The following is an 18362-nucleotide window of genomic DNA, read 5'->3' as shown; positions in this document are numbered from 1 at the left end:
AAGTCCAGTGCCAATACACTGGTCAGCATGCACGTACAACAAAATGGGCAGAAGGGCGAGCTAACTTGCACCTTCTTAAATTGCAATAATAATTTAGCTCCTTGATTTATATGCAAGGAAAAAATCAGTTTATACGTCAAGGAGAGGAAAGGAATTAGCAATACTTCTTTATTGCCCCCACAGGATACTATGTTTATAATAAAATCTTTAGATTCCAGCTTTAGTTATAAGCAGGTTATAAAGGTCCACTCTGATGTATATATTAAACAAGTCACTTCACCCTTGATTGATGTGCCAACTTCAAGGAGTCTCTTGGTCTAATGAGTCCAGTAAGAGAACAGGATTTGCCCATAAAACACGGCACAGACCTCATGGAAAATACAAGGCTAACAAACCGATGACAGCACTAAGCAAACATATACGTTAGTGGTCTCTGTATGTGGCACAGAAAAATATGAGACACATCAAAGTAACACGTGGCATGGTCAACTTGCATGAAAGCATTTCTTTTTAAAATGGAATGGATGAGCAGAACATAAAATAGTTGCCTGATTAGGAACAGGATTTGGCTATTGAACTCCTCAAGCTTGCTCAGTCATTAATTTAGATCAGAGTGGAGCAAACCTCGGTTGTGCCTGCCCCCCCACCCCCCGACACAAGAACTACAGCTGCATGCCAAAAATCATTCAACCGCTCCTCCTCCAGAAGAGACCGACTCTGCTCTGACACGACCCCATAGCTCGCTCTCTGCCTTTTTCATCCTTCAGTCCCCTCTGACTAAGGCACACAATCCTGGAGAAACTGACAGGCATTAGGAACTCTCCCTTTCACTTGCCCAAGAGCAATCGTCCTGGAGGAGGAATGGTGTACAGCTGCCCCAATACCCGCCCAAGTGCCTGTTCTTCGATTGCAATCCAAGTGCATCAACCATGTCATCCTGGCCAGCTCGTGGACTAAGACCAAGCCCCTTGGGCATACCCACATGCCTATCATACAAGGAACACAAATAAAAGTAGACCACTCAACCCCTCAAACATGCTTCATTATTCATTTAGATAGCAGTAAATGGTCCTTTAACCTTTAATATCCATGCCCAATAAAAATCTACCAATCTGATATCTCCAATCAACCCCTATGTAGCTAAAATAACTGAGGGAAAAGGATGCAGAGCATCACTACCTCTTGCATGCGAGTTGCTTTCTGGAAGACTAGCTTCATTTTTTTTTAGATTAAATTCCTGCTCTAGACTCCTCAGAGACAAGTTCTCTGGCTACCTTTTAGATCTTCTAATCATCTTAAAAACCTCAAGTGGACCACCCATTGTTTCGATACCACCAGCAACGTCAGCCCAGCACTGCAACTTGTTCTCAATCCCTAACCACCTCCTGCCCATCAAACACCAGCAGACGAAGAGGGAGTGGCAGATTCAAAGGAACACGGAGAGATCTTGCTAGGGTTAACTGGCTTCATTCTCAATGACTAAAAGGGCCACAGCTCACCACTGTCTCCAGAAGCAGGAGTCTAAATTAAAAGGAGCTTTGGCTTGAATTGTGACAAGAGGAGGAGTCAAAAGCTTACAGAACTAGCATCTGAACTCTGCAAGGGGTGCCAAGATTTTAAAAATTCCGGATAATCCAACACACACACGCCTGAAGTCCACTGAAGCGCACAGGCAATTCTATAAACTCGCCTCAAGTACACTGTCTTGTGGATGCTCCAGTTTCCTCTCTCATCCTAAGTAGTGTGCTTAGCAGGTTAATTAACCGCTACAACTTGCTCCTGGTGTGTAGATAAGTGGTAGAAATGATTTGTTGGAGAGTTGGTGCGGACCTGGTGGGCCGAATGGCCCATTTCCATACCATTTCTCTGTGACTCTGAGGAGCTGGGAACTCGCCAAAGTTTGTTCAGCACACTCTTATCTAATTTACTTAAACTACACTTTTGTTTTCAAACATTAGAAGCAACACTTTTAAAAATGGGAGGATAATATTGGAATGCACGCAGGGAGTCATTCACTCAGTGACATCATGTCTAAAAACAGCCACTACTTGACTACTACACAAGCCGCTTTGAATTACGATTGTATGGGTTGGAAATATGAAGGAAAAATAAAGTGCCATGGTAGTTTAGCACTCCAGCATCATCATGCTGGGAGGTGGCTTATTACAATGGATGCTGTGTTTGTGCTGCCAAGCTACAATATCCAGTCCACAATCTGACAGAAGCTATTCTAGTTAACAGTTGATTAATTTGGGCCAGGGAGTGCAAGAGAATGCGTGAGCGTGTTTGCAACAACATTTGGTGATCATTTAGAGGCAAAAGCTCAGATTCCTCTCTGTTCCCTCCCCAAATACTTCCACCAAAAGAAGCAGGCAAGCCAGAAAGAAATGTTAGTAGTTTGAACTGACACCCATATTACAATACTGAAACCTTCTTACTAATACACACAGCAGTAACAGCAAATAAAAACCAAAATTGCTATTACCCATTAGCTGTTCAAATACTGACAAATTGGCCTTTACTCATTACACACAGATCTGACTTTTCCATTGCTGTATAATGCCAGATATTGTGAAATGAACCTTAACAAGATAACAGTATATAGAACATTTCTCCATTCAAGATACAGCAGATTCCTTTGACAAGAGAAGCTAAGTACCAATGTAAAGAGTCATTAGTGGTACAACACACCGTTAGTGAACTAGCAACTAAACCCCAAAGCATACAAAGATCTGAATGTGGAAACCCAGAATTTTAAACTATTCACGAGAGTTCCAGAACCATTAGTCATTAACATTTTTTTAAGGTTTATCAAAATTCATCCTTATTTAGGTTTAGGTTATAAAATTGATGTTAAAACAAAAGACAGTTGTAAGAGCTTTGTGGTCAGCAAAACTGGGGTGCACCAAATGCTTCAGACCCTTCAGAACCACACTATACATCTACAAGCAGGATTGCAAGCGTCAGCAACAGTTGAAGTTTTGCGCCATGAATATCAGCCTTTAATGTTTCTGGAGATGCTGGAAGCTGCATTGATCAGCTCATGCAGCTCACTGCAGCTTAATTGAGTTAATTAGAAGATGGGTACAGCTGCACACAATGAATAGCTGGTCCTGTTCCTTCACTCCCCTCCCCCTTCCATCACAAACACAGATTCCCAACACATTCACTGCCGCAAAACCTGGGCAGGGAGCTTCATGGGGAGTTGACAATGTCAAATATGGCTCCAGCAATAAGAATGCTATGTCCAGTACCCCTTTGCTCGAGGCCACTAAGGAAGTTTGCTATAGAGGCTGTTGGATTTAGAGTCACAATCCAATTAAATTTTGCTAACTTCAAAGTAACAGCATTTGCAACCTTAAAATGCCTGGATTTTAGATGTGACAATAGAACAACATTCACTCAGTCTGCTTGTTCATAATTATTGCAATGTTCTCATACCTAATCAATCTTCAAATTAATGGCAGGTGAATCTCCCATGTAAATTCTTCCTTCACCATGCCACCTGTAGGCCCGAGGTCCATCAACAACTTAAATTTAAAGATTTCACCGTTATAACCAAATCCTTCCTTAGCCTCGCTCTTCTCCATCTCATTCCTTCCACATTGGATTCTACACATTTCCTTCTTCCTTTGCAGCCAGTTCTGATTTTGTGGAATTCCTATGTCAAAGTTCTCCTCCTTTAAGGTCCAAGCTTTTTTTTAATCAGCCCCTTTAATATCACATTCTTTGGCTGGGAATCAAATTTTAGTTGGTTTTGCTCCTCCTGATTTTTTTCTTATATTGAATGGTCTGGTCAAATGTGATATGTCACTGCACTGTTATGTAGACCCGAGACAGTTAATTGTCAGAAGCCTTAATCCCCACCAGGATAATGTTTATGCACTCTGGCACATGACAGGGTTTTGGTGTGGATATAATGTTAACCTTGGACAGCATGTTTTCTTGGACTTCACAGCCACAGGGCAAAGAAACTTCTTATGCTCTGTTTGGCTGACTTTTTATTTTAAGACCCTGCCCTCTAGTCCTAAACTCCTCAGCCAGAGGATATATCAACCCCTTAAGAGTTTGTACTACATAATATAGCAACTTTCAGAATATCAAAACACTCTACAACTAAGTATTTTTGTAGATCCTCGTATAATATGAGAAATCCAGAAGCTAATTTGCATATAGCAAGCTCTCACTAATAGCTGGGAAACAATGAGCAGATAATCCATCAGAGAGAGAGAGAATAAATATTGGCAAGAATTACCTTGCTCTTCAAAATGGCACCAACTCAGAGTGCAAACACCACTTCTGACAGGGAAAACTTTCTTCACTAGGTTCCTGAGGTTGAAACTGGGATTATCTGCTCATTCTAATTTATAAGAACTCCATCGCTTGCTGTTTAGAAATTGACACAGCACCCTCTACATAATGTACACTCAATCTTTATGTTCAAGTGTATAAAAACCACTCCAAATTCTAACTTTAGCTGTTGTTGAGGCACAGAGTCAGAATGGAGGACCAGAATCTACCAAGGACATCAGGTGAAGGGAAAATTAGACTGGAATTAGTGACTTGGTGAATCAGAGACCACATAAGAACTTCTGACACGGTTGCTGCAAGCCTGATCGAACATTTTTGAGTCTGTAACATTGTAAGCAACACTGGGATGCTGAGCACATGGACAGGAACTGTGGCTGCATGTGGTGGTAGTGTAGCAGTTAGCATAACGCTATTACAGTGCCAGCGACCTGGGTTCAATTCCGGCCGCTGTCTGTAAGGAGTTTCTACGTTCTCCCCACGTCTGCATGGGTTTCCTCCAGGTGCTCCAGTTTCCTCCCACATTCCAAAGACGTACAGGTTAGGGAGTTGTGGGCATGCTAAGTTGGCGCCGGAAGCGTGGTGACACTTGCGGGCTGCCCCTAGAACACTCTATGCAAAAGATGCATTTCACTGTGTGTTTTGATGTACATGTGACTTATAAAGATAAGTTATCTTATTGTCCTCCCTCTCTTCTAAAACAAAGGCCATTTCCTGCTCATGATGACTCCAGGTATCAAGATGTATTAAAATCAGGGAATATCAAGCCTTTGATTCTGTGGAGCACACAGACTGATTTTCCAAATTAACCTTCTTTTAATTTCCATGCAACACAAGCTGCCATGAACAGATCTTTGTCCAGGTAGGGTTCAATCAAAAAACCCTTCCCATACCTTCAGGCATTGAAATAATCAAACAAAGCAAAACAGCAAATAAAAGAAAGTTGCAAATTTGGCTTTGAGGCTCGTTGCTCAGACCATGGTTGGACAGCCATACATCAAATCATAAACCTCCTTCCATAAAGAGGTTGTTCCCCACCCAGCCAGGGTGGCATGATACATCCCACCTATATACTGTAGCAAATTTTCCTTAATATAAAGGAACAGAACTTAACATAAAGAGAGCTAATCATAGAACGAACTCTCCCGTGTCTCCAACATGAATGGGCTGCACACCCAAATGAGAAAACTTAGAAGTCACTGATGAATTTATATCCCACACAAAGCCACATATTACTTAAGCAGAGGGATAGCCTGACACATGGTCATTTGCGTTTCCATGTATTGAAAGGTTTTGTATATGAAACTGGAAAAAAAAACAGATGCAAATAAAATAATGAAAGACTTGTATTGAGTCAGGCAATTTACTCAGCAGCTTTGGAAGTCTCAATTAGATGATAGTTACTGAGCTAATTCAGTCCTTATGCACCCCCTTGTTACACATGCTGAAAATACTGAACTTTGTGACAATCCTTACCAGCCTAAAGCAATCAGTTTTTCATCAGTTTTACCATATGGAAATTTGAAGTCCATGCCAATTTTTCTGTAGCACGCAAAATAAACCCAGATGCCAAATATTCACTATCAATGTAATGACCTCAACACGATTGGAGAGAATACCAGTATCGCTGGAAGTTCAGCAAACTTCTCAAATATTTCAGATGTACTTGAGAGTTTTGTACAGAACAGACAGACATTCATACAATGCTAAAAACAAACTGAAGGAGAAACTCAGTGAGTCAGGCAGCACCTGTGGAGGGAAAGGAAGGGTCGTCCTCTCAGGTCGAGACCCTGCATTAGGACATCAACATTTCAGATCAAGCTTTCCTTTCCCTCCACAGATGTTTCTTAACCCAGAGTTCCTCCAGCAGTTGGGGTTTTTGCTCTAGGTTCCAGCATCTGCAGTCCGTTGCGCCTCCATGCACACAATACTTACAGGATAGCATCCTGCAGCAAAAATCCTGGAATCGTTAAGGAAGCAGTTAAGTGCTGTGGGGAAATGCTCTGGGTTCACGGATGGCTAGGCAGGTGAACTTAACAATTAACAGGCATTTAAGGTCAATTTTCCCACCTTTAAAGTTTTTGCCCCAATCTTTCATATGTAAGTCCAAGGAGAAAGTCCACTTACTCCACACATCCCAAAGACGTGCAGGTTATAAAGTTGATTGGCCACAATGAATTGCTCCTAGTGTATAGGTAAGTGGTAGAATTTGGGGTGAGTTTATGAAACAAGGGGAAAGTAAAATGGGATTAAAGTAGGATTCCTGTGAGAGGGTGCTTGACGATCAGTGCAGACTTGATGGGCCGAAAGGCCTGTTCTCAATCTGTGTAACTTTATACCGATATGTACTGGCACTATACCTGTGGATCAAAGGCAACGGTGTAAAACATGCAATCAAATTAAATTTATGCCCCCAAGATAGAGGCAGCACTAATAGATTGAGGTAGTCACATTTCTTCAGGACCTCTCCCTCTCAACTGTCTGTACCTCATATACTTGGAAGCAGCCTAACTCAGGCTAAAGAAAAGCAACCAAAATACTTGCATGGAATCCTATCCTTATTATGCAATGATTGTGTTACTCGTTTTACTCCCTGTTAAGGGCCTCCTCTTTAGAGCTTCTGGATTATATACAATGTGGATCAGGTTAAAGAGAAATCATTCCTTGTAATTCTTGATACACAACAATGGATCGTGATTCCCAATCCACAAACTAGATAAATACACCAAGCAGTGCACTTCCAAACCATAGCTTCAAGAAGCCTCTGAATGCTGGTTGTATTGGGTTAGGTACCCTAAACAGGAAAGTATAGGTGGCTTTTCAGTCATAGAGATACAGTATGGAAGTGGGCTCCCTGACCTACCGAATCCACACCAACCATCCACCACCTGTTTACACTAATCCTACATCAATCTTTCTTATTATTATTCTCCCCACGTTCTCATCAACTCCCCCCAGATTCTATCACTTACCTTCTCATTAGGGGCAACTTAAAGTGGCCAATTAACCTACCCACCCACGTCTTTAAGATGGGGGAGGAGACCCATGCGGTCACAGGGAGAATGTGCAAACCCCACGCAGACAGCAGCCACGGTCAGGATTGAACCCGGATGCTAGCACTGCAAGGCAGCAGCTCTATGAGCTGCACCACTGTGCCATCCCCATTACCATTGCCATCCTCATCCCCAAGCTTGAGACGTGGGGGGGGGGGGGGGGGGGGGGGGAGGGAAGGAAGGTGTGTGAGATGTTTTAAGACCAATTTCCCCCCTCAGGATTATGTTACGGTGCAGAATAGTCTGAGCTCCACTTCACACCCTGCCATTGGCAAATTTAGCATTACCAACATTGCCCCTTCTGAGGTCAACCAACACAAGGAAAACCAGAGTAAGGATTTGGGATCTACTTGTGAGGTAGACTACATGTACCTTGCCCAGTATTATGGCTGGAGCCCAGCCTCCAGTACACACTCCCTAGGCAGAAAAGCCAGCCAAGAATCAGTGTGTGGGCTCATGTGTACAGAATGGGCACTTACACAAGGTACTAAATGTCAGCTGAGGACTCTTTGAACCATAGCCACACAAGTCAGTGCTTGCAGGCAAGGACAAACAACAGATGGGAGGAGCTGGAAAAAAAAATTAAACAGACAGGAAAGTCCGGCATTCAATTGATAATCTGTTTTTGTATTAGTCATCACAACTAAAATGACACCAGAGGAACAAGAGTTGGCATAAACACCACTGGTTCAGGGAGAGCAAAATTAAATCAGGAAGACATTGGATACTCTTGCTGGAAAACAAATGCAAATATTGTTTCTGCCCAAAACAATCTATTGTCACACATGGTTTCGGTACTTTGAAGGAACAGGTGAGGATTAGTGGTCAGGTATGGGTACAGGTTCCCATTATCCATTAACCCATGGCCCAAATGTGGGTTTCTCCTTCCAAAGAGAGAAAGGGACAACATCTATAGATATTTGAAACCACACAGGAACATTTTGCTGATTTTTCCCCCCCAAACTCAAATGATTTCAGTGTTTGAGAAGTAGCCAATTTACCAGGCTTATGTGAAAAATTTAACTATAACACAGCAAGATACCCCAATATACTTCAGAAGAGTGCTGGCCATCACTGACCACTGATGTGCTGAAAGAAAACACTCAAGGAAGTTTCTGAAGATGGGGAGATGGATATAACAACACAGAGGGTTAGGAAAAAAACTGCACAATGTTACGTCGTGACGGTTGGCTCTGGGCAAGGGGAATGGGTGAAACACTATCATAAAACCAGAGGGCTTGAACTGGGATGATGGCCTGGAAGTGGTTGAACGATTGGAGAGACTGAGCTAGGATCAATGTCTGGAGGACCATATAAACAGAGGATGGAGCAAGATTAGATCCAGGTCTGGAGCCAGGTAGGTCTAACAAGACTCATAAATGAGAATTCCAAATGTTCAGAAAGATTACAAATGATCTGAATTTGGGTGTGCTGGTTCTGAAGTAACTTCCACAGAGCTGTCTCACACTGACTTTTGTACCCTTACTCCTTTGCCCAGCTCATCCTATTCTACCTCTGCACCCTCCTCCATATCTCCCACAACTCCCTGCCAAAAATCACATTAAGCAGCCGAGAGATTTTTAATCATCACTGATAAAACATTTTATTTTAAGCTACCAAAAACTGAGCTGCTGAGCACCTTGGACACAGAGGCTTTTAGAGTGTCAGGAGCTGGTTCACAAGCCAGCATTCCATGGGACTGAAGAGTGTGTTATTTTAGTGGAGCAGGAGAGAAGGGAAATGAAGTATAGTTAAAAAGATCAGTAAGGCGGAGCAAACTGGAGTGATGCACTGCGGGGCTCTACCACGAGAGGGACTCCTCGCATTCAAATAACTTGAGAGGGCCCTAGTGCTCATTCCCCAGCACCGCAAAGCCAGACCTGTCCTTGATGAGTGAGTGCCTCATCCAGCATTCTGACCCTGCACTGACATGCATTTCCTCACCAATCTACAGAACAGTCAATCCATGCTTCTGTAAGCTCAGTCACACTTTGAGAGCCGTGATATTTTGCAAATCTTTTTTTTACCTCTACCCATTCATATTGTGTGTTTAATCATAGTGAAGTTTTAAAATGTTGAAACCAAACAAGGCAACTTCATTGATCCTTTATTGTAGTTAGTATTTGCTACATATTTTTACCAACATAGTGGTATTTTGCTTTGCTGTCTTACATATTAAAGACAAATGATTGAAGTCAAACCATTAGTCACATCTACTTCCTGCCTTAGAGGGGCAGGGAATTTCAAGTTCCATTAACAGCAATTTAGGAAAAATAATTTAATGAAACTTCGTTGCAGAACTGAGTTCTGAATAAGATGGCTTTGTTTATCATATTCTTTCAATGTGCTGATTCACTCAACTCTGTACATGTACCTATTAACGACAGGACCACATCCAAGATGTTTTTAATGTAATATATCAGCAACTACATAACCTAGTATGGAATTCCACAATCATTAATAAAGGATTACAGTCCATCTTCCCCCTCCCATCCCACTAGTCCTATAATACAATAATCAGGTTCTTAACTGACCAATCTCTGAAAAGTACCTAGTATCACATCGGACTTATGGTCACAGCTTCTCCAAAATCAAAGACGAGAATTCCAATCTGCAAATGGCAATTTAGTTTCTGCTTGCAGTATCCCAATTTTTATAGAATAGTAACTCCTCCTAGGAAAGCAGCCTAATGCAAATTCTCCTCAAAATTCCATAATACCAACCAACACTAATTAGTCTTGCATTATAGAAAACTATCAGCAGAATCATTTAGTTCATTATGCAGACAAACATTTTCCAGACTCAACTCTCCTTCCTGTCCTTGCAAATGCCTATGTTCTCCCTGGACTAGTTGTACCTGGTCCTTTTGATGATGCTACACCATCTCTGGGCTTCCCAGGTCACCAATGGCCTTTTCCACGTATCAGACATCTTATTAACTAGCAAGTTTAAGCTTTTATTCCCATGGCAAGAGTGATTATTTAAAAGCATGACAAGCATGAATATACCCTGCCCCATCATACAAGTCCCAATAAGGACAAACAGAAGCCCTGCTTTCATAGAAAGCCTTGCAGTGGTTGGAGGATAGAAAACACATGATAGATTATCTTTTCAATCCTCAGTTATTATACTCAATAACCATTTGCATAATTGTTGCATTACCCCTCACCACCATTTCAGAGAGACAATAACATCACCTTTGGTAAAATGGACGTACATCCAACCAGTTGCCTCATCTCCTCAAGAATAATCCAAATAATCTGCCTGGAAGTTCCTAAAGATACTGCTTTTAAATGGAAGCCTTTTCATTTCCCTGCCCTGTGAATCCCTACAGCCATTATTTTTTCCTCCTATAATTCAGCACAGGTCAGTCTGCAAATCATGCCTCCAGTGAATCTTTGAGATATCCAAATAGTCCACTTCTTCTGCTCTTTCCAAACAGTCTCCATTTTTCCCAGTTAGTTATCTACATACACTAATGGAAGTTCCTGCATCTGCTTCCATCCACCTAGACAGAACATCATAGGTTATTGGGTGGCATAGTTAGTAGAGCCACTGCCACACACCTCCAGCAAACCCGGGTGCAAACCTAACCTTGGGTACTGACTACGTGGAATTTGCGTGTTCTCCCTGTGACACCCCCACGGATTTCCTCCAGGAGCTGTTTTCCTCCCACATCTCCAAAAACACGCAGGTTGGTAGGTTAATTGACCATCAGTGTGTATCTGAGTGGTAGGGGATGGTAGGATTAGTGTAAAAAAATGGGTGCTTGATGCAGACTCAGTGAACCAAGGGTCTGTTTCTATGCCCTCTCTGACTATTATTTACTAAGTATATAAATATAAAACTCCCATCTTCCTGCTGTTGATAATGGAATCACCAATGAAGGCTTGCACTGAATTTTCCTCAGCACCAACATCAGACCTGGAGCCCTCATCCCATCCCACACCCAAACCTTTGTCCTGTCACTGACCAAGATCAAAAGCTGAAAGACTTGGCAGTCAAGGTCATACTCACAGAAGTAAAAGAAAAAAAGCACAGGGGGTGATGCATCTGGAGGGTGGGAGGAGGAAGAGAGGGAACAAAGACTCACTTTAGGTGGGATAGTTCCCACATTTCCCATAAACTGGTTGTACATTCATGACACAGGACACAGCTTTTGCAAATCACACACGACAGATATCAGTACGAAACTAAAATCAATGGCTTAAACACAATTTTGCTCATTTCCATTCATCTCAGAGGGATTTTGGTTTGCATTGCAATAATTAATTCAGCAAAATGGGACCCAGTTTCATTCAAACAAGGAGAGCTGGCACGAGTTACGAGAGGTTTTACCTTCCGTAACCACCCATCGCCAGACTCCACCCCAAAGAATATCACAGTGCTCTGCACAATCAAAATGTAGGCAACTTGAAATTACTTTACACAATAACCCGATGGAATACTGCAAATTGGCAGCACTTAGAATTCAGAGTTTATTAACAAGATTGGATATTTTCCTGGAAATTGACCACCAATCAATTTACTTTTGGAAAAAACTCAGACCTGCTGTCTTTACCGCACTGGGTTAATTTCTTTTGTTTGACCTGTGACAGAATGCCTCTCCCGTCTCTCACAACACACACTAATTCGTTAGAGACAAAGGCAATAGTCCCACTCGACAATAAAACTGGCCCAGAAAGGGCAGGAAAAACGCAGAGGGGGCTTGAATTAACCACCAACCAATCCTCAAATCAGCCCCTAAACCACACCGGGTGTCTATTTGTTTCACTGTTCAAACGCAGCTTGAGTGATGCAGCGGGGAGAGACAGACTGTGCCATGAAGCGGTAAACTGGGTGGTGTCTCCTCGTTCAATTTCTAACTGGTGCAACACCGCATGCTTAAATAAAACATAATTAAAACCAATTGCACTGCAGATTTCCTTACTAAAAACGCACAAAAGCTTTAAACTGTTTTAAACATCAGAATTTCAGCCTCTGGTTTGTTCTCTTAAACACGCCTTTGCAAAGAATAGGAAAAGGCACAACTCCCTCCCCGTGAACCTGTGAAAATGCTCTTCGCAACTTTAGATGCATTTTAAGAAAACAAAAGTTGCAATTGCACAACAAATAAACAGCATCGATTTTCCTTCGGAGGAAGGAGGTTGATTGAAATTCAATGCGGATTTAGTCCTTTCACAGACACATTGGCTTCTTGCAACAGTGCTGTATCCCAGACGCGCGCACACTCACACACACACACAAAAAAAGCCCACTCAAGTCTTGTAGTATCTGCAGCACAATGCACTAAAGGCTGGCCGCCAGCAAGGCGCTGCATTAAACATATATCTCTGCTGACCATTTGCAATCTTCTAATCTCTGCGCACAGAATCCAAAGAGAACACTAGTGAAAGATGCAACGAATAAAAAAGGCTTAAGATACATACCGTTATCCGCGGAATATTCTTTTTACCCTGATATCCCGACATCATCTTGCTAAGAGTATTATAGTCTGGAGTTCAAAAAATAAAATAAAAAGTAAGCACTTTTTTCACTCTCTCCAAGCTGCGTCTGCTCGAGTCTTGCGGGGACGTGATTTGCTCCCGTGCCCATACAATAGCAGCGCTGTGCGAGTGTGCTGCGACTGACTATAGGCTGCTGTCGGGCTGCGCCTCCTCCAGCTGCTATTGATCGCTGTCTGCAGCTCTCGCCTCGCCCAGGGCAGACTGTGAGTGAACAGGGGAGACGCGTTCGAGCCACACCGCCAGGCGGAGCTAGAGCTACTCCCAGCATCCAGCAACTCTGGCACCTGAATAAAGTCCCTAGAAATCAGCCGAAGAGAAAAACAAAATGATTTACAGTCCTCTTGGACTTCTGATTTTTTTTCATCTGACTCAATTCCAAACGCCTCTCCCCTCTTGGAGATATCCAAGCTGTAGTCTAATGTGCATTTTATTTGTATTTGCATTTTATCGTTTTAACATCGTCTGAAAATTAAAAATAGCCACATAAAAATGTCTGGTTTTAAATTTGCAATGCTTCCCTATAGTGGTGGTGGTAGTAATTCTTGTGTGGGGCTATTCTTTTCAAGTATATTGAAGATTTTGTGGTTTGTTCACTGAGGGTTGGAGGATGCAATTTATGTTCAGAGAATGTTATACGTGGAGCTCAGAGGTGCCAGTTCTGATTAGCTGTATTACTGGAGCTGTTGTCATTAAGCTTTCCTCCAGCTGTTCTGTCCTAGACACCCCTGCCAATACTACTCCAGCATTACTTATGAAAAGCCATTCATCTGAAACATCAGCGTGGTTTCTCTCTCCACTGATGCTGCCTTCCCTACAGAGCATTTCCAGCATTTATTTAAGTCAGGTTTACAGCAGTATTTTAATTGTACACATCCATCCTCGCTGTGTACTATCTTCCGACTGTGTGAGAGACAATGAGTTGCAGGGCTACCGGGAAATAAGGAGGGGCATAGGATTGACGGGAATGCTCCCTTGAGAACTGGCATGGATCCAGTGGGCTGACTGCCCTCCTTCTGAATCGCTAGAAGTAAAAGAATTCTTAACAACCTATTTAATTTTACATCTAACATCATTCAAGAAGCCCCATGTCCCCATGATTTTTGTCCCCAGAGACAGTCCAAAAGAAATTCATTGGGCTAATTCCTGGGATGAGAGGGTTGTCCCATCACAGGTGGCTGAAGATATTAGATATGTGTTCTTTGGTGTGTAGAAGATGAGGGGTGATCTTCTTGAAACTGATAAGAAGCTTAGGGGATAAGACAGGGTAGATACTGAGATATTTCCAATTGTGGGAGAATCTTAAGCAAGTGGATATCGTTATAAGAATAGGGAGTGGTCAATTAAAACTGGTGCAAAGGAACATCTCACAGAGAGTGGGGTAGCTCTGGAGGATTGCTGAGTCCGGATCACTGGGGGTAATTAAAGAGGAAGTAGATACATATCTGAAAGAGCAGGGAAATGAGTGCTACGGGACCCTGGCGCAGAAGAGGAGATGAGGCCAGGGGTAGATCAGCCATGATGGTATCGAATGGCTGGGCAGGCTTGAGGGGCCGAGTGGCCTACTCCTGCTATTTTTGTATTTTCCTATTTTCACTTCCCCACCTTCAGTATTATCAAAATTAATAATCAGAAGTTTCCAAGGAAAATACAAAGCAACATTTTAATCCCCTTGTGGTTTTTCTCCAAGGTTGTCCAGGAAGTGTCCAAGAAACTAATTAATCTCTGGAAATACCAGGTCAGTCCTGGGACACAGGAAAATCTACTGAGACCTGGAGGATGTCGTGTGGAAGCAATAATCGGCTTTTTTTATTTGATTTTCATAGTTTTTAAATTGAACCAGATTTCCTTTTGTACTTGTGGATAACTTTCTTTTTAAAACAAGTAGATGGAGCAAAAAACTAGATCAAATATGATGATTTATTAGGAGCTGGTTATTTGATGCAATCCACAGAAATATAGGGCAGAGAAAGAGGTTATTTGAAGCACTAAGTCCAGGCAGGTGATTACCCTTCCTCCTTCCCTCTTCGTCTAAACCCACCAATATCATTTCTATAGGTCAGGTAACATTAGTGGAGGGAGAAGGAGCATTAATGTCTCAGGTCAATGACCTGTCAGCAGAATGAGAGAAGGTTAGAAATCAAACACATTTTAAATCACAGAGAAGGTGGAAGGATGGCGGGAACAAAGAGAACATTGGTGGTAGAGTGGAGACTTGGAGACACTCTGGGACACAAGTGGTATTTGTGCCAGATAAGAGATGGGGTGAATGGTTGTTAATGGCAACTGAGGTGTAAATAGAAGATGAGCGAGGACATAAGAACATAAGAAAAAGAAACAGAAAGACGCCATTCTGGCCCCGGTGCCTGTTACACCATTCAGTAAGATTATGGCTGATCCTCTACTTAAGCATCACTTTCGTGCATTAATCCCATATCCCTTAATATCTAAAACATCTGTTGATGCCTTACTCAACAGTCAAGCAGCATCTGCAGAGAGAGAACAATGAAGTTAATATTTCATCAGGACTGGCCAGTTCATATAGAAACTGGACAGGCTGGCTATCTGAAATTGTTGAAATCAGTGTGGAGGTTGGTAACATGCCTGCTCAGAAGATGGAGATGATATGTTGTTCCTTAAGTTTACTTTAGGGTTTGTTGGAACAATGTAAGGGGCCAAAGAGAGTGGGAGTGAGATGGAGAATTAAAATGACAGGAATCTCCGGGTCACCCTTGCAGACATAATGGAGGTGTACTGCCCAGTCAATCTGTGTTTAATTTCTCCAATATAGGGGTGACCACATTGTGAGTACCAAATACAATACACTAAGTTGAAAGTAAAAGTGAATTGGTGCTTCACCTGAAAGGAGAGTGTGGTCCCTGATGTTGGATGGGAAGAGGTAAAAGTTCAGGAGTTCTACCTCCTGTAGTTGACTGGGAAGGGGAGTAGGTATGAGTGGAGATGGAAGAGTGAACTGGGGAGCTGTGGAGGGAATGAGCCATTTTTGGAATATTGAAAAGGGGAGGGGAAGGGAAGATGTAACTGGTGGAGGTATCTAGTTGGAGGTATTACTATGTAGGATGCTTTGCTGAATTTGGAGACTGGTGTGTTAGGGGTGGATAACAAGAAGAACCCTATGTCTGCTCTAGATAGGAGAGAGATGGGAGCAGAAACACAACAAATGGAACATAAGCAATGGAGAACCTTGTTAGCTGTGGAAACCACTGCTAAGGAGAAAGGAAGACGTCCCCGATGCAGAAAGTATCATCATCAGAACAGATGCAATGGAACTGGAGAAACAGGAAGGATGGAATGGAGTCCTTTCTGGGATGAGTTATAGCTGAGGCAGGTGTGGGAGTCTGTGAGTTTATAAAGGATGTTGGCTGTTAATCTTTCCCCTGAGATGGAGATAGAGAAGTTGAGAAAGGGAAGACTAGAGGCAGAGATGGACCATGTAAAAATGAGAGCTGATTGGAAATTGGCACAATTGGTGCTACTTCCTGCCCTGTACAGAGCAGGAAGTAGCACCAATACAGTCATCAGTGTACTGGAAAAATGAAGTTCCGGAGGGGGCCTAGGTAGCACTGGACAGTTCCACATATCCCACAAAGAGACAGGGAAAGTTAATGCGGGTTCCCACTGTTACACTTTTGATTCAGAGGAAGTGAGTGGATTTGAAGTTGTTCATGTGAGAATAAGTTCAACCAAGCAAAGGGGAATGTGGAGGAGGAGGTGGACTGCTTGTTCAACATAATCTTTTATCCTTTGTCCTCATGCCCCTGCCTAGCTTCTCCTGCCATCTACACCACTAGCCTCTATTACCCCACGTGGTAGTGTTCTAAACATTCTCCATGTGAAGTTTTTCCCCTTAAATTCCCATGAGATTTCCTCATGACCTTCTTACCTCTAAGACCTTCTTACAGCCTAAACAATCTTCTTAATGTCCATTGTATCCAAGCTTTTTATCATATTGAAGACCTTAATCTGCTCTTTCAATCTGCTATTTCTTGAGAAAGCAGTCCCAGTTTGTTGAATGCTTCTTAATGGGTCTGTGTGTCTTCTCAGTTCTGGAAGCTTCTCACATTCTTTGCACCTTCTCCTGATCCTTTTTATAATATGGAGACCAGAATTATTCAAAGCACTTGCATTACCTACCAAAAGTTTTACATAACTTCTCTGGTTTTCAGTTCTAAATCTCTAGAAATGTTTTGTTGGCTGTAGTAACCCTTATTAACCCACTTTTAATGAGCTGTACCCTCAGATGTCTCTGTTACTTTACCCAGTTAAGAAGCTTACTTTCCAAAGGGTATTTAATTCCAACCAAAATACATTACCTCATCTACCAATTATTTGCCAATTTATTAACGTATTCCTACATTTTGTTGCAATCTTCCTCCATATTAATCACAACCCCAAATTTACATATCGTTAAATTTGTACTTCTAATTTAGGTAGTTAAACTGTTTATGTAAATGAAGAGTGGTCCCAGCAATGATCCTTGTGGAACACCACTTACCACCCTTTGACAATAACAATATCATTCTGTTGCTAAACAGTGCTGCATTGAGATCACAAATTCTAATTGTTGTTAGGTAAACACAAGGTGCTGTCAAAATTCAGTTGATCTCCAGTCTGGAGGTCACAACCTCTGGCTTTCATTTTTAAAAATTTTTAAAGTGTAGTTATTGAGTCTACTCAAAGGCTACAGACATTCTGGCTCCTGTGAGAAATGATTGTCATTGTTTATCTTTTTAATGAGTGACACAGATATTTGAGTGTGCCGCTTAAACATGACAGGGAAGGGTGAACAATGAGAAATGCATGTTAAGAATGGTATATCTTATATCGCTAACAACTACGATTACCAGAACACAATATTTTCATAGAAATTTTGAAGCTTGTAAAACACAATGTATTATTATTCTTTGTGTGTACACATCCCCTAAGACTGTGATGCTTAATTGTTTTTTTAAATGAGGAAGACATTAAACTATTGCAGACAGCTTGGCTTTGATATATTGTGTTATCTCTTTGTACTTTCCTTTGAACTGCATGGCAGAAAGTTGTGTAGAGCATGTGGCATGCGACAGAAAATAAAGTCTTACAAGACATTACATTTTAATAATATTACCAATAACTTACATACTTTCTGATAACACAAAAGCCATTCAGCCCATTGATTCAATGGCAGATCTCAGAGTATTCCCATGAATACCAATCCAGTATTTATTTTTCTTGCAAACTATTCTCTCTCATATTCCCATCTTCTCTCCAGGTTCTATCACCCACCTACTCTAGGAATAATTTACAGTGACCAATTAACCTACCAATCTGCATGTCTTTGGGATGTCTGAGGAAACCAGAGGACCTGGGGGAAAGGAAGTACATGCAAATTCCATACACAACACTGGAGGTCAGGATCGAACCTGGATCACTGGAGCTGTGTGGCAGCAACATCACCTACTGCACCAGTGTACTATCCTATAATTCTCCAATA

General features: G+C 42.0%; 1 protein-coding gene across 4 annotated transcripts in view; it reads right to left on the bottom strand.

Moving 5' to 3' along the window:
• LOC127569012 (dihydropyrimidinase-related protein 3-like) overlaps positions 1–18362 on the bottom strand; it is a 159510-nt gene that overhangs the window by 98593 nt on the left and 42555 nt on the right. Inside the window, exon 1 of one of the 4 annotated variants that reach the window (XM_052013263.1) lies at positions 12791–13136. The exons of 2 other annotated variants lie outside the window; for them this stretch is intronic. In XM_052013263.1, coding sequence (XP_051869223.1) covers positions 12791–12835 — 45 coding nt within the window. In that variant the 5' untranslated portion in view covers positions 12836–13136. Of the gene's footprint in view, positions 1–12790; positions 13137–18362 lie in introns of those variants that run through there. One more of the 4 variants, XM_052013264.1, reaches the window with a different exon arrangement.

Source organism: Pristis pectinata, chromosome 4, assembly GCF_009764475.1.
Source record: "Pristis pectinata isolate sPriPec2 chromosome 4, sPriPec2.1.pri, whole genome shotgun sequence".
Taxonomy (NCBI): domain Eukaryota; kingdom Metazoa; phylum Chordata; class Chondrichthyes; order Rhinopristiformes; family Pristidae; genus Pristis; species Pristis pectinata.
This window is presented reverse-complemented; position numbering and strand designations above follow the sequence as displayed.